Below are 17393 nucleotides of genomic sequence, written 5' to 3'. Positions count from 1 at the left end.
AGTGAAAGGTTTTCCTGGTATTTCACCTCACACATGACAATTCATAAATCTTTCCTTGCCCCCAAATTTGGGACCCCAGGGATAGAGTGGTTTATAGAAACCCCCAGCCATAATGAACTATATCTTTTTATTTTTTAATTTTAATTTTATTTATTTATTTAATTTGGTCACACTGCACAGCATGTGGGATCTTAGTTCCCTGATCGAACCCACACCCCCTGCACTGGAAGCGCAGAGTCTTAACCACTGGACCACCAGGGAAGTCCCTACCCTATCTTTTTAGTTGGAATGAAGTAAGTAAACATTTACAAATATTTGAAGGAATATTTGGTATTTGACTAGATATAATGAATGAGAGGAAAGCATCAAGGATGATGCTGAGGTTACTCGCTTGGGTGACTGGGTGAACAGTGAAGCCACTAACTGTGATTGGGAATGTAGGTGGAGGGGAAATGGTGAGTTTGGTTTAGGGTGTGTGGAGTGTGAGGTGCCTTGGGACATCCAGGCAAATGTATATAGTAGGCGGTTGGAAAATTGTATCTAGAGACATTGAACTTCTGACCACTTGTAAATAGGAATGCCCAAGGATGAAAGAGGGACTTCTCTGAGTTGGAATAGGGCTAACAGTAAATAGCTATTTGAGATAGGACACTTTTTTCTTAATAGACTCTAACAGCTACCAGGTATTCACAAAGGTGAAGCCAAGTTAAAACAAAACAGAAAGATATTGATCTATATGCTCAGGACTCCCACGTGGATTTGCTCTAGCTACTGCTTTCCTCTCATTCATTATATCTAATCAAATACCAAATCTTCCTTCAAATATCTCTCAAATAAAGATCCTCATATTTCTGTCCAAGGCCAGTGACTTAGCTCAGGCCCTTATTATTTTTTATTTGGTAACTTGTGATTCTTCTTTTGTGATCTGCCTGTTCACCTTCTTTACCCATTTTCTTCTTTGCCAATTGGGACAGCTCGAAATGTATTTACATAACATAGAAAATAGAGATTAAAAAATCTTATAAAGCAATTTTCTTCATATCCTGACTGGAGTTCTTGTTCATTTAAAGCTTTGAGGGATATTCTTTCTACAGAACATCAAACATCAGGATGAAAAATTAAAATTTTCTCAGATTTGGAGCTTGCCACATATGGATGTTTGACATTCATTAAACTATGTGACAAATGAATGACTTAAATCTTACCTTTCATAGGGATGTGTGGGCACTGTATAAACATAACCTGGGATTCACTCCCTTCATACTTAAGATGCAGACAGAAATGTTTTAAAATCCCCTTTGATTTCTTTTTTATGAGGTTTACTTTTTTTTAACATTGTTTATTTGAAAGCTGGATACTTTTTTTCTAGTTAATTATCTGCAGTCTCCCACTGCTTCTATTTTCAAAACTGACATAAAAGATAGAAGCATCGTTTTTTTTTTTTTAAGCATTGGACACAGTTTTACAGTCAGAATTAGAAAAGTTCTCAGATCATTTGCCATAGAAGTTTTCAAGACATTATAAAGCACACTATAATTTAACAAATATTGCCTTTGTTTTTCAAGCTATTCTAAATATTCAAACAAGATTTTATTTTAAAATACATATTTAAAGCTTAGTGTATTTAATCATTAATTTCAATTATGTATGTAAACACACTTTAATCCTTAACAGTATGAGTGATTTCACTTATTAGTACGAAAGGCTTTTTATGATAATTCTAAAATTCATATTTATAATTCCTACTAAAAGACTAGAAAGCAAGCCTTTAATCCTGCTTGCACAATATACTAAACATAATCCTAAAATAACTAGTAAATTAGTCCAGGTAACAGCTGATAATTGGTGGCAGAACATAGCCTTTTACTGAAATTGTGGAACACTGAGTAATTAAAAGCAAGTCTTTGACACAAAAACATGGCATAATAATTTAGTTTGTATGAATGCTTGTAATTTAATGGGCTGGTTTTACCCACTGTTACTTCCATATTATACAACTAAATGATATTAAATATAAATTGATAATGGAAATGACTACTTTTCACTTTTTGTTAGATAATAACTGAAAGAAAGGTATTACGTCTTAATATTTGTTTCTGCTCTAGAAGGAAAATCTCATCAATTACACATGCCTTCTGTGTGTCACCACAGTTTTATCTTTTACGTGGTAGAAGTTACGTTATGAATCTTGTCAAAAACAGACTGGTATCAGATGACACATCTAACTTAAACCCCAAAAAACATGTTCCTGGCTTCATTTGACTTACTCTGGTGTTTCTCTAATATCCCACACATCATGGTGCTCTGCCCCTTCTGAAACCTCCTCCGGATTCCAGATGTGCTCACTATTTTCATCACTTGTTTGAGGGATGACTGTGAAGAAAGGGAAGATAAAGCTGAAGCTTTTTCCTGTTTTACCCCTTGAAATTGCTCCTGTTCTTCTTCACACTAAGTTTGGGATCACTGAAGTGAAATATTTTCTATTTGTAATCGCTAGCTTGGTTTTTGGTCAGAGAAGCTAAATTCGTAACAACTGAATTAAATTTTTAATCAACACACAGCCAATACATTGAAGAGTTGTAATAATAATTGTAGAAAATTTGGAAAAGACATATAAGCAAAAAGAAGAAAATAAAATAATCTACAATCTAACCACTCAGAGATGATCAATGATAGCATTCTGGTGTACATCTTTCTCTCTCTCTCTCTCTCTCTGTATATGTGTGTGTATCTATATCTATATCTACAGATATAGATATACATAAATGTGTATATACACATATAAAACATATATAAATATTTAGTACATAAAATGACATATTGTGTATAAAATATATATTATATACAACATATATGTAAAGAAATATTACACATTTTTTCAGAAACAAATAGGATCATACGTAAAATATTTTTACATAAAAGAACAAATCAAACATGCAATCAATCTGATTTGGATAGAAATACTTTATCTTGCCTTGTGTTTTACTATTTAAAAGTCCCTTGATACCTTTTCCGTGCAAGCCTGACATAGTTCTTTAAAAATATTATCAGTGAAAGAAACTGAAAACTGTAGAGACAATGATCATTTTTAATCCATTATTTTCCTCATATAGACATGGGCTCTAAAGAAAATCTCTCTCATTTGTCCTTTATGTCAACTGAGCACATGCCTGGGGTTTCTACATGTCATATCCTCCAGAACACAGGCTCCAGTCCCCTCCACCAGGAAGGCTAAACAACCCATTGAATCAACCTTAGACACTGGGGGCAGACACCAAAAACAATGGGAACTACGACCCTGCAGCCTGTGAAAAGGAGACCCCAAACACAGTAAGTTAAGCAAAATGAGAAGACGAGAAATATGCAGCAGAGGAAAGAGCAAAATAAAAACCCACCAGACCAAAAAATGAAGAGGATATAGGCAGTCTACCTGAAAAAGAATTCAGAGCAATGATAGTAAAGATGATCCAAAATCTTGGAAATAGAATGGAGAAAATACAAGAAACATTTAACAAGGACCTAGAAGAACTAAAGAGCAAACAATGATGAACAACACAGTAAATGAAATTAAAAATTCTCTAGAAGGAATCAATAGCAGAATAACTGAGGCAGAAGAATGGATAAGTGACCTGGAAGATCAGATAGTGGAAATAACTACCACAGAGCAGAATAAAAAGAAGGACACTACATAATGATCAAGGGATCAATCCGAGAAGAAGATATAACAATTGTGAATATTTATGCACCCAACATAGGAGCACATCAATACATAAGGCAAATACTAACAGCCATAAAAGGGGAAATCGACAGTAACACAATAATAGCAGGGAACTTTAACACCCCACTGTCACCAATGGACAGATCAACCAAAATGAAAATAAATAAAGAAACACAAACATCAAAAGACACATTAGACCAGATAGACTTAATTGATATTTATAGGACATTCCATCCAAAAACAACAGAATACACTTTCTTCTCAAGTGCTCATAGAACATTCTCCAGGATAGACCATATCTTGGGTCACAAATCAAGCCTTGGTATATTTAAGAAAACTGAAATCATATCAAGTATCTTTTCCGACCACAATGCTATGAGACTAGATATCCATTACAGGAAAAATCTGTAAAAAATGCAAACACATGAAGGCTAAACAATACACTACTAAAAAACTAAGATATCACTGAGGAAATCAAAAAGGAAATCAAAAAATACCTAGAAACAAACAACAATGAAAACACGACAGCCCAAAACCTATGGGATGCAGCAAAAGCAGTTCTAAGAGGGAAGTTTATAGCAATACAATCCTAACTTAAGAAATAAGAAACATCTCAAATAAACAACCTAACCTTACACCTAAAGCAATTAGAGAAAGAAGAACAAAAAACCCCAAAGTTAGCAGAAGGAAAGAAATCATAAAGATCAGATCAGAAATAAATGAAAAAGAAATGAAGGAAACAATAGCAAAGATCAATAAAACTAAAGCTGGTTCTTTGAGAAGATAAACAAAATTGATAAACCACTATCCAGACTCATCAAGAAAAAAAGGGAGAAGACTCAAATCAACAGAATTAGAAATGAAAAAGGAGAAGTAACAGCTGACACTGCAGAAATAAAAAAAATCATGAGGGATTACTACAAGCAACTCTATGCCAATAAAATGGACAATCTGGAAGAAATGGACAAATTCTTAGAAATGCACAACCTTCCGAGACTGAACCAGGAAGAAATAGAAAATATAAACAGACCAATCACAAGCACTGGAATTGAAACTGTGATTAAAAATCTTCCAACAAACAAAAGCCCAGGATCAGATTGCTTCATGGGTGAATTCTATCAAACATTTAGAGAGAGCTAACACCCATCCTTCTCAAACTCTTCCAAAAATATAGCAGAGGGAGGAACACTCCCAAACTCATTCTATGGGGCCACCATCACCCTGATACCAAAACCAGACAAAGATGTCACAAAGAAAGAAAACTACAGGCCAATATCACTGATGAACATAGATGCAAAAATCCTCAACAAATTAGAAGCAAACAGAATCCAACAGCACAATAAAAGGATCATACACCATGATCAAGTGGAGTTAATCCCAGGAATCCAAGGATTCTTCAATATATGCAAATCAATCAATGTGATGCAGCATATTAACAAATTGAATGATAAAAACCATATGATAATCTCAATAGATGCAGAAAAAACTTTTGACAAAATTCAACACCCATTCGTGATAAAACCTCTCCAGAAAGTAGGCATGGAGGAACTTACCTCAATATAATAAAGGCCATATATGACAAATCCACAGCCAACATCATTCTCAATGGTGAAAAACTGAAACCATTTCCACTAAGATCAGGAATAAGACAAGATTGCCCACTCTCACCACTCTTATTCAACAGAGTTTTGGAAGTTTTAGCCACAGAAATCAGAGCAGGAAAAGAAATAAAAGGAATCCAAATCGGAAAAGAAGAAGTAAAACTGTCACTGTTTGCAGATGACATGATACTACACATAGAGAATCCTAAAGCTGCTACCAGAAAACTACTAGAGCTAATCAATGAATTTGGTAAAGTAGCAGGATACGAAATTAATGCACAGAAATCTCTGGCATTCCTATACACTAATGATGAAAAATCTCAAAGAGAAATTACGGAAACACTCCCATTTACCACTGTAACGAGAAGAATAAAATACCTAGAATAAACCTACCTAAGGACACAAAACTCCTGTATGCAGAAAACTATAAGACACTGATGAAAGAAATTAAAGATGATAGAAACAGATGGAGAGATATACCATATTCTTGGATTGGAAGAATCAACATTGTGAAAATGACTACACTACCCAAAGCAATCTACAGATTCAGTGCAATCCCTGTCAAACTACCAAAGGCCTTTTTCACAGTACTAGAACAAAAAATTTCACAGTTTGTATGGAAACACAAGAGACCATGAATAGCCAAAGCAATCTTGAAAAAGAAAAATGGAGTTGGAGGAATCAGGCTCCCTGACTTTAGACTATACTACTAAGCTACAGTAATCAAGACAGTATGGTACTGGCACAAAAACAAAGCACAAAACCAGTATGGTACTGGCACAAAGAAATATAGATCAATGGAACAACATAGGAAGCCCAGAGATAAACGCATGCACATATGGGCACTTTATCTTGATAAAGGAGGCAAGAATATACAATGAAGAAAAGACAGCCTTTCAATAAGTGGTGCTGGGAAAACTGGACAGCCACATGTAAAAGAATGAAATTAGAACACTCCCTAACACCATACACAAAAATAAACTCAAAATGGATTAAAGACCTAAATGTAAGGCCGGACACTATAAAACTTAGAGGAAAACATAGGCAGAACACTCTATGACATAAATCACAGCAAGATCCTTTTTGACCCACCTCCTAGAGAAATGGAAATAAAAACAAAAATAAACAAATGGGACCTAAAAACTTCAAAGCTTTAGCACAGCAAAGGAAACCATAAACAAGACGAAAAGACAACCCTCAGAATGGGAGAAAATATTTGCAAATGAAGCAACTGACAAAGGACTAATCTCCAAAATTTACAGACAGCTCATGCAGCTGAACATCAAAAAACAAACAACCCAATCCAAAAATGGGCAGAAGACCTAAATAGACATTTCTCCAAAGAAGATATACAGACTGCCAACAAACACATGAAAGAATGCTCAACATCACTAATCATTAGAGAAATGCAAATCTAAACTACAGTGAGGTATCACCTCACACCAGTCAGAATGGCCATCATCAAAAAATCTACAAACAATAAATGCTGGAGAGGGTGTGGAGAAAAGGGAACCCTCTTGCACTCTTCGTGGGAATGTAAATTAATACAGCCACTATGGAGAAGGGTATGGAGGTTCCTTAAAAAACTAAAAATAGAACTGCCATATGACCCAGCAATCCCAATAATGGGCATATACCCTGGGAAAACCATAATTCAAAAGAATCATGTGCCACAATGTTCATTGCAGCTCTGTTTACAATAGCCAGGACATGGAAGCAACCTAAATGTCCATTGACAGTTGAATGGATAAAGAAGATGTGGCCCATATATACAGTGGAATATTACTCAGCCATAAAAAGAAATGAAATTAGAGTTATTTGTAGTGATGTGGATGGACCTAGAGTCTGTCCTACAGAGTGAAGTAAGTCAGAAAGAGAAAAACAAATACTGTACACTAACACATATATATGGAATCTAAAAAAAAAGGGGGGGTCTGAAGAACCTAGGGGCAGGACAGGAATAAAGACACAAACATAGAAAATGGACTTGAGGACACAGGGAGAGGGAAGGGTAAGCTGGGACGAAGTGAGAGTGGCATGTGTACATATATACACTACCAAATGTAAAATAGATAGCTAGTGGGAAGCAGCCGCATAGCCCAGGGGGATCAGCTTGGTGCTTTGTGACCACCTAGAGGGGTGGGATAGGGAGGGTGGGAGGGAGATGCAAGAGGAAGGAGATATGGGGATATATGTATAGGTATAGCTGATTCACTTTGTTATACAGCAGAAACTAACACAACATTGTAAAGCAATTATACTCTAATAAAGATGTTAAAAAAAGAGAGAGAAAGTAAATACGCATGCTAAATCCCAGCTTGCATTTGTTCAAACTGTTGCGGCAGCAAATGGAGACCCACATTAGGTGCAGAACATTATTTTGATTACTGTTAAGCATTCCCAGAAATGCACCTGATTGTCAGGTTTTCAATTCTGCCAGTTCATTTGAAATGATCTGCTTCCATCTAGCATGGGCTTTGTAAAGCATAATTACAGATTTATATATAATGTTTTACATATGACTCATTGTTCTTAGAATTTAGAGATTGTTAGACCTACATTATCAGAAATACAGGCAGCACAGAAATACATCCAAATTTGAACTAGTCTTCTGTGAAGTGAATATCTCTTGAATAAGGCAAATAGACTCTTGAGTATGTAGAATAACTGAAATTTTAAAATTGTCCACTCAGACCTCATTTTAGTCATTATTAAACATTTTTCCAGACAAAATCTTTTACAATTACCTAAATTGATGAGAGTACTTCATTTCCTCTCCCTGTCCACCCTTTGGTAACTGTGATCACGACCAACAGAATTACAGATTTCTATATTTTTAAAGATGTGCAAAATGTTCAACTCTGTGAAAATGTATAGGCCAAAATGCTGGGAAAACACCCGAAAAATATTTATTCTAGTTTACTGGACCCGTGATTTTATAAGTCACCCCATGCTTTAATTTATAAGCTTTTCAACTTAAGATTAAATTGTGTAGTTATTTGTTTCATTGTGTTCTCCAAAGGACTATTAGCTCAATGGGGGCAGGGACCCTTTCTATTTTGATCTCCATTGTAGTCTCAGAGATGATCATGCTACCTGGTACATAATTAGCTCTCAACAAATATTCATTGAATGAATTAATGAATTCTGTGAAATTGCCAGAATATAGCAGCACAGAACGTGAAGAAGTTAAATGTCGTGGTAACTAGACCCTAAATACTAAAAAAGTTATCTAACCACATGTGACTTTCTTGGTTTTCCATCTCAGGAAATATGCCAAAAAATGTGAATAACTCAAGGCAAATTAATTTCCATTACTAGAAAAACAACTTACCTGCAACACTAGAGTAAAAACAATATCTTTATATGTAAATAGTTGTTCATCGTTCCCAAAATTATTTGAGTTCAGCTTTGATAAGTGCTAGTGTTAGTTAGTATTACTCTCCCTATCATTTTGCACCCAAAGAAAAGATTATACTGATTATATTGTTCTATATGCTTTATTAAATAACTTACCTTTAAGCGCTTCTCTTTCTGGTGGTCCAATATTCCCAGGACCCATGGCTCCCATTGCAGATGAACTATTTGACTGGAGGAGAGGAAAAAAAGTCCAACATTCTGTAATTACTACTTGTGTAACTTACATGACCAGTGATACTTTAAATTTGATAAGCTTTCTGTCTACAGGTTCATTAAGCTTCCCAGTTTCATTATCCATTGTTGTTATATAACCAAGAGACAGATGTCAAGTATTATTTTGAATGTGTTTTCCTTGTCCTTTCAAAAAGTATTTGGTTTAATAGACCCCAAGACAAAACTGATCTTTGATCAGACTAAATCCCCAGTTCCAGCCCAGTGAATCATGTATTCTTGGGGCTAGGGGAATGAGCCACATTCAACTCTTTGAAGGTTAGAACCAAGTGTTAGAATAAGAGCATAGACCCCTTTGGGTTTTGGCAGTTGTCTGGTCATAGTTAGATGGGGTACAGAAGTATGGGAAAGTTTTACAGAAATAAAAACAAACCACTAAATAGAGTCTAAGTATTTAGACATCAAACAACTCATTCAAAAGTCTTGATAATAGGGCTTCCCTGGTGGCCCAGTGGTTGAGAGTCCACCTGCTGATGCAGGGGACACGGGTTCGTGCCCTGGTCCGGTAAGATCCCACATGCCGCATAGCGGCTAGGCCCGTGAGCCATGGCCGCTGAGCCTGCGCGTCCGGAGCCTGTACTCCGCAACGGGAGAGGCCACAACAGTGAGAGGCCCGCGTACCGCAAAAAGTCTTGATAATAGCTTTTACTTCTTTCCACTGTGGATATGAAATACTTCTTCGTCCCATCACCTCATGACACTGAACTAGTGGATTTAAACAGCAACGCCAAATTAATAGTGTCAAATACATGCTGAACCACTTCAGTCTTCATGCAAGTTCAGGTTTATTTTGCCATCTTCTGTACGAGCAGACATACCCCCTGTATGGGACAGGGACAGCAGACATACTGCCCCTGTCTCACCAGTAGAAGAACAGTTTTCTTTTTTCAGCTAAGCATAACACACATTACAGCATCAGTATAGCGGCTACCACCTTATTGGTCCCTGTCAGGAGTTCTTTGCTACTTCAAGAAAATCCCAATTTTTTTTTTTTTACTAATTGTTCTTGCTGATGTCAGACTCTGCAGCTCCAATTCACTCCATTGCTGGCAGTCAAAACTTCTTATTGCGTGGTCCTGGCAAACTAGCACCTCCAAGTCTCCTTTTCCAGGCCCCTGCCCTTATCTCCCAAGACTTCAGACAGGTGCACAAGTTATAATGTCCTGTTTGGGCAAGAGGAATAGGGTCTGTCCTTGAAAGCTGGTGGAAAAGCTCATCTGTGTCTTTTTTATGCTAAATTATTCCAACAGCTATAAATTAGAAATTAATCTGTAACATCTCAAAGCTTTCTGAGACAGTAACTATTGCTTTCCAAAAGGTGCTTCAAAAGTGCTATGTCTGCTGTTAAGGTGTTACAGGCATTTTTATGTGAAAATCCCAAGACAATATTCTGTACATTTTTTTCTGTTAAATCACTAAAGTCATGTAAACTTGCAATGCTTTTCTTAAGTTATTAATCACCAGAATATTAATACTACTAATAGTCAATCAGGGTAAAGCATTTTTTGGAACCTGAGGGCCTCTTGTTTTGTTGAGTGCTTCCTTCCTCAGCAAATTAAAATCCATAGAAATAAAAACTTGAACATTCCTGACAAAAATTGGTATGCTCTCCATGGACAGTGATGATTAGGTCAGTATATCAGAACAGAGGAGGAGTTTCAGTTCATTAACTTAATGAAAATAAATGATTAAAAATAAAATTTTCAAGTGAAAAGATGGATCAGGATAATAAAAACATTAAAAACCATCTGGCAATTGTTTCTATAAGAATATCATTTCAGCCTCTACCATGAATCTACATCCAATTATCTGAGCAATTTATCATTGCAATTCATGCCACTTTGCAATATGTAAGAGAGTTAGAACATCCTTGTTACGTTGTCTGTGCAGAGTGGTAAACCTTATTTCCCAAGGTCTTAAGATCCCCTCGTGAGACAACAGACATACTCTCTTCCCAATCTCCTATATTCTTAAGAATTCTTGGTGGGGATAGTGTAAATAAACCAATGTGTATGCAACAGTTCTAAATGCTGTTTTCAGTGAGTGTGTTTTAAAAAACACATCGCTCTTGTAATCGTTCTACAGTTCCCAAGATTAATACATGTTAAAAAATGAAAAGCCGTTTCTCTCCTGGAAAATTTAATAGTTCATTAGAAACATTAATTTTTCTCACACTGTTCTGATACCACAATTCTATATCCTCTAATGATATCTGTACTGTGGTGTCTGAATGACAAATTATCTCGAAATTGCTTATAACCCAGATATACAGAATCATACATTATTATAGTAATTTTCCTCTATATATTGTACAATTTGGTAAAATGATTCTAGTCTCTCTATTCTCATAAGCACTCATCTTTCCCCTGGAAACACCTCTAGATGCAAATAAACATCTCCATACATAAATGCCAAAGGAAACAGGCTTTGTAACCAGGGGAAATTCTTATCTCCGAATCTGTTCTAGTTACAAGTTCCACTTCCCTTTATTCCAGATCGCTGTTTCTCTATATGACATACTTTTTTCTATATGACATAACTTTACCTTTTCTATACTTTTTCTATATGACATAACTTTACCTTTCCCAGGATTTATCATTCTATTTCAGCTAAGGTAGCAAAAACGAGTTTGCCTTCCCAAACTTATTGATATATTGCACTTAACTTTTTCTTCTGTGTCCTATTTGTTGTATATATTCAGTGCTGTTACTAATGGCCTGCTTTTTCTTTCCTTCTTTGGCCTCTACTAAGAATTTTCCCTGACTAAAACTTCTTGGTTCCTAATCCTGGCTCCAGGCTGACTCAGTTCCCCTCCTCTACAAATTTTATTTCCATTGCATGTCTTACTTGATTCTGCCCTGTTCCACATAACTTCTTCCTGGAGGGTGGGGCTGCCTATTTAGATTATACTACTTGTTTTTCCACACTATGGCAAAAAAGAATTTGGGGAGGAGAAAATTGATATGTATGTTCATGGGAGACGGTTTATTCATGGTAAACTGGTCATGGTAACAAAGAACATTAAAACAGTTTAAAGCAAATTGATATATTCTGCTATAGTACGAGACTTTTTAAAATGAATTTATTTATTTTATTTATTTATTTTTGGCTGCCTTGGGTTTTCATTGCTGTGTGAGGGCTTTCTCTAGCTGCAGGGAGTGGGGGCTACTCTTCATTGCGGTGAGCGGGCTTCTCACTGCGGTGGCTTCTCTTGTTGCAGAGCACAGGCTCTAGAGGGCAGGCTCAGTAGCTGTGGCACGCGGGCTTAGTTGCTCTGCGGCATATGGGATCTTCCCGGACCAGGGCTCAAACCCCGGTCCCCTGTATTGACAGGCGGATTCCTAAGAACTGCGCCACCAGGGAAGCACCTATAGTATGAAACTTCTGCCACAAATTTTGTTTGCCTTCACATAGGCAGTCTGATAGCCAAGGTTTGCTAATATCTAAGGAGGAGGAGAATGGAGAGCAGGGGGTTACATGGAAGTATTTTGAGTATTCTGAGCATACTGGCAGTGACTGTGGAATGGCCAAAGGTCAATTCATGCAACTCTCCTACCCAAAATGAAGCCCATCTTGCTGCTGCAAGCCTCCCTGAGGTTCCCTGTCCTGACCCCAAATGCTATTCAACTAATTAGATTCCACAGCTCAATCTGAGCATGTAGCCAGAAGCCAATTTTAATAGGCTGAAGCTAGTTTGTCCCCTTATTTGGCTCAAAATATTTTCTGTTCTGCTTTCATGTGTAGACAAATTTTTAAAAATTAAGGGTTTTGGGGGCCTAATTAATATTGTCTAATTAAAATTATTTGTTTTATAGAAATATTGTCTAGGCTTAAAAATCCTAGCTATCACTCTTTGTAATGGTTGTCAAGCATTCTTTGGCCATAAATATAAATGACAAACATTTTGAAATGTGGCTATTGCTACCATAGTTACAGAACTATTTTCCTATTCAGTGTTCAGGTAGTTTAGAAAAAATATAATTATGTTTGCTAGAAATGTACTAGAGGTTATACTCTCATGAATAATCAGTCCTGCAACCTCCTGTGAATGTATTAGATGACAGAGCCCTGCTCCCACAGCAAGGTTGGAACAAGTTGTTCAAATACAGTTTCACAACTTAGTGTGATCAGAACTAATTCATCTGTAAGTATACAACCACCTGTCCGGACTCAAAGTCATCCTCTTCCGGATAAAGCAGCTTAGAGAGAGCCTGAAGAGCTGAAGCTGAGGAAATGGTTTCAATTTCCATATTTTCAGATTCCATATTCTGAGGAAGAAGATAATCAGAAAGAGGTATTTTAGTCTTCTATTTTATTTAAGACATGAAGATTTTTCTAAATTGTCATATCTCCCTCCTTTCCCTGGGTCACTACATTATCTCTTATTCCTCCTTGAAAATCCTTGTAAACTCCTTCAAATATATGTATTTTGCTGACTCACAGACCTGGGGCAGCAAGTAAACGCAAGTATACAGCTTGCTTTATTAAAACTTCGTGCTCAATCTAACAAGCATTTCTTGAGCACCTACATAGTGGTTCTCAGATTTTAGTGTGTTTAAGAGTCACTTGGGGAGTTAGTTAAAAATGCACATCCTTAAACTCTACCCCAAGAGAAAGAGTTTGTCAGTGTCATGTAGAATGTACATTATTACTTGGAAACATACTTTTGTAGACTACCTTTTTATCTGTCTAATATATGCTGTCTAGCTTGTATATTCTGAACTGAAAAGGATGAACTGAAAGGATGAACTGAAAAGGATGTTTGTTGGGGGGAATGTCTCAAGGAACTTTACTCATTTCACACTTTTGCCTCAGGCAGGCCGGTATCTTCTGCTTTATTTAAAATTTTAATCAACCCTTGATGATGCCTTGCATTATATTGCTGTTTGGGACCTCTAGTGGGTTGGTTCATTAACTTTAGTGAAAGTTCACACAAAATTAATTGTTTTTTTTCTGATTATAATAGTGATACTATATATGTCTATTATGGAAATTTTAGAAAACAATACATTAAAAGTAGAAATAAGAGAATCACAACTACTTGTAATCCTACCAACCAGACATCAGGCTTTTAAATAATCTCTACCGTTATATTTGGAGTAGGAATTCAGGATCTTTAAAAATCTTGGGAGTGTCACACTTTAATGAATAACCTGAATAAAGACTGTAGAATTAGGCCTATTGTTAGTGATTTTGGCATAAATATAATAGGAATCTTTTCTACACTTCTGCTGATATTTTTTGAATATTATTTTCTAAAATTAATTCACAGGAAGCTTTTCTTTAGTGCTTTTATTAAATGATCCACTAAAATTTTTGTGTTGTGCCTAGAACGGTAATACAAAGGAATTCTCAAAAGTGTGCTGGTACAATCACCTGTCAAAATCAATCTGCATGTAAATGGCGTTTTACAAATCTTTTATTTTATTATTACATTTTATCATTATTTTGACTTTCCTTCTTGAAAGGAAAACTGATCTGAATGCTTATCGCAGATGTCAAGGGTATGAAACAAATGTTAAATTGCCCTATAGATCTAGCACAGAGGCAAGTATATTATAGTGGTTAAGAGTAAGGGCTCTGGAGTCATGTTGCTTAGATTTGTATCTATCTTTACTTCCTAGCTCTGTGACACTGGGCTACATCATTTAAACTAATAATGATGTCGAATAACTTAATGATAAAACTCATTACATTGAAAACTCATTAAATTGGAAAAGGTGAAATAAGAGCTGATTAAAACAATCTTCTCTCACAGTATGGTCTGGTAGTCTGCTATGGAAATGAATAATTGACACATTAAATTAAACAAAGAGGCTTCTGTTTATATTTTTAAAGTCCTAGATGATTATGTGTTCATTAAATATTTACTTAACATTAAAAGCAAAAAGTTTATTGAAACATTTTTTACCTTTGACAGTGAAAGGGAAAAATGGATCCAGATATCAGATGCAATGATATAAATGGTATTTTGAATTGAAATTGTACAATGAGACTTTTAAAAAACAAATATAGCCAAAATTGTTTTACTATTCCAGCCTTAACTACCTTACAATATTGTTGTGATGGCCGTATTATGCACCATAGGTAAAAGAGTTTGCTAAAATATGAAAAGTTTTATAAAAATATCATTATTATTTGGCACATAGTGCCAGCACCCACAGGTACACGACGGTGAGGCTTGCTAGAGCTTAATGGTGGGCTGGTGAGAAGGGAAGAAACTGGAACCAGTAGAACTAACCCAGAAGGGTATTCAGAAGTGCCAAATATAGCATCTGAGTTAGCAATCAGAGCTGCTATTCACGCGTGCTCATGGGCTTGGCAGTGACATGGCAGCGAGAGTTTCAGGACGTGAGCAGTGTTTCGGCAGAAAGGTTGAATAGCCATGGTTACAGGGAGGCCTATTTAGGTAAAGTAGGATCCTGGTCCATAGGTGGGGCTATAGGAGGCAGGATGGGGTTCTTGAGTAATATGGGGGAGTCGGCAGCTGGAGGAAGGTTCAGAATAAGGCTGGGCTCAACATCACAGCTGTAAAAGAGAAAAGGAAACAGGCACTCCATCAGAGGCTTTCTAATGTCCTAGTGGAGGTTATGAAGGAAGGCTGTGGTTCAGTAAGTACACTGGATACTGTATTTAGGAAAAGCAGATTAATTCTAAATCCCCATCAGTTGGGAAGTAGCTCTCGCCTGGTTCTCATTTGGTAAGAGGCAGGGCAGTGTGGGCAGTGGGAAGCTACACCTTGAGGCTGAGCGTCTTCAGTAACTGGAGCTGGCATGTAGTCAGCAGTTGGTGAATACTGAATGAAGCATGACTAAATTCATACGAATGTTGATTTCAAAATAGTCACCTTGGAAGGTTATACATTGATGTAAATTATGCTATCAATGCTCAAAATATTTTGGAACTGCCTTCATATGTATCACCAAGAAAACAGGTATCACTATGGTATCACTCAGTGTAATTACACATCAGATTTGTCTCCAAGTGATTTCTAGATATATCTAGATATCACATCTACTTTCAAAATATGAAGATTTAATACTTTGAGGATATTCCAAAGAATGTGCTGCAAGCCTCAAGGCGATTCTAAAAGAGTAGCTTCAAAAGTAATTTGAGCAGTAACAACAGCATTAGAATAAGTGGATAGCCTCCCAAAGTGACTGCTTTGAAGGGAATACCACTCCTTGGGATGTAAAACAAATCATTCACAATAATTTATAGTATGCTTTTTATATCCGAAGTATATTAGGAATCAGACTTTTTAAATTCCAAATTATGCTGGCATAACAATGGCATAGGTTCATACTTAGCTAAATTGGAGTAGAAATATCATAATAAAATTGGCACTCCAGCAAAAATAATTTTTGCCATATCAACCATAATAATCATCTATAAACACAAAATAATAAATCACGACAAGTTTGTTGATATTGTATTTTGACAAACAAAAGAATCAGCAATACTTTGTAAGTAACTAATCAAAGAACTCAAAGTATCAAAAGAGAAAAACAATGATCTGAATTTTTAGAAAACTGTATTCTAAATTCAATGGAAATGAAGATTCTACTAGCTTTTTTAGAAGTCTAACAAATTAAGAATAATTTGTTAAACTATTAAAAACATATTAAAGTTCATTTGAGAAATACATAACATCGGAAAAATTAAAGCAAGATGCCTTTTTATGAACTATGCAGTGTTATTTATTTGTAGGACTATCTTTTATTTGTAAATTTGATATAAAGTTCATCTTGAGCCTGACAATCAAGGTCCTTCAGGATTTAACCCCAACCTAATTTTCTGCCCTTCCCTCCTATTATTCTCCTACCTGTAATCTGCATTCTGTTAAAAACTGAACTGCTAATTAAACATACCCTATAATATCCTGCCTTTGAACTTTGGAATGTATTCTTCCTTTTGCTTAGACTACCCAGATAGTATAGTGTAGTGATTAAAAAAAAAAAATTCTGGAGCCACACTGCCTGTTTGAATCTGTCATTGCCACTTAAATAGTCCAAGAATAAATTTAAGGCAAATTTAAGCAGGAACTTCATTTAAAAAATATATTGCTAAATCTTTTATTTGAGATTTGGTTATTTAGAAAGTAAATTTTCTAGACCCTTTTTTTTTCTCTCACTTTCTTTTGCTAGGCCAATTCCAGTGGTAGAGTTTTCTAGACAGTGCTTTTAATTTTTCCCACATCAACTTGAATCCTTAGGGCCTTCATAGGTGATTGGGGTATCTCTTTCAGTACTAGCCACAATGAGCTAAAGAGACAGATGCTTCAGAACCAGCTCTTTACCAAAACATTGGAGCCATTTAGGGACTAAACAAGCTCAACCAGGATGACTCTAGACTCACGGCACCATAACAATAATATCAATAACCTGAGATTAAGTCAGACTCTAGTTAAGAGGGCTGGGGTC

The 17393-nt window shown here is 36.0% G+C and overlaps 1 protein-coding gene across 1 annotated transcript in view; it reads right to left on the bottom strand.

The window, feature by feature from the left end:
* The window catches only part of DNAAF6 (dynein axonemal assembly factor 6), a 44109-nt gene that overhangs the window by 24234 nt on the left and 2482 nt on the right, over positions 1 to 17393 (bottom strand). Inside the window, exons 3-5 of the mRNA XM_007456710.1 lie at positions 13131 to 13277; positions 8836 to 8908; positions 2268 to 2373 (exon numbers count right to left, since the gene is read on the bottom strand). Coding sequence (XP_007456772.1) covers positions 2268 to 2373; positions 8836 to 8908; positions 13131 to 13277 — 326 coding nt within the window. The remainder of the gene's footprint in view (positions 1 to 2267; positions 2374 to 8835; positions 8909 to 13130; positions 13278 to 17393) is intronic.

Source organism: Lipotes vexillifer, unplaced genomic scaffold, assembly GCF_000442215.2.
Source record: "Lipotes vexillifer unplaced genomic scaffold, Lipotes_vexillifer_v1.1 scaffold1728, whole genome shotgun sequence".
Lineage (NCBI taxonomy): Eukaryota > Metazoa > Chordata > Mammalia > Artiodactyla > Lipotidae > Lipotes > Lipotes vexillifer.
This window is presented reverse-complemented; position numbering and strand designations above follow the sequence as displayed.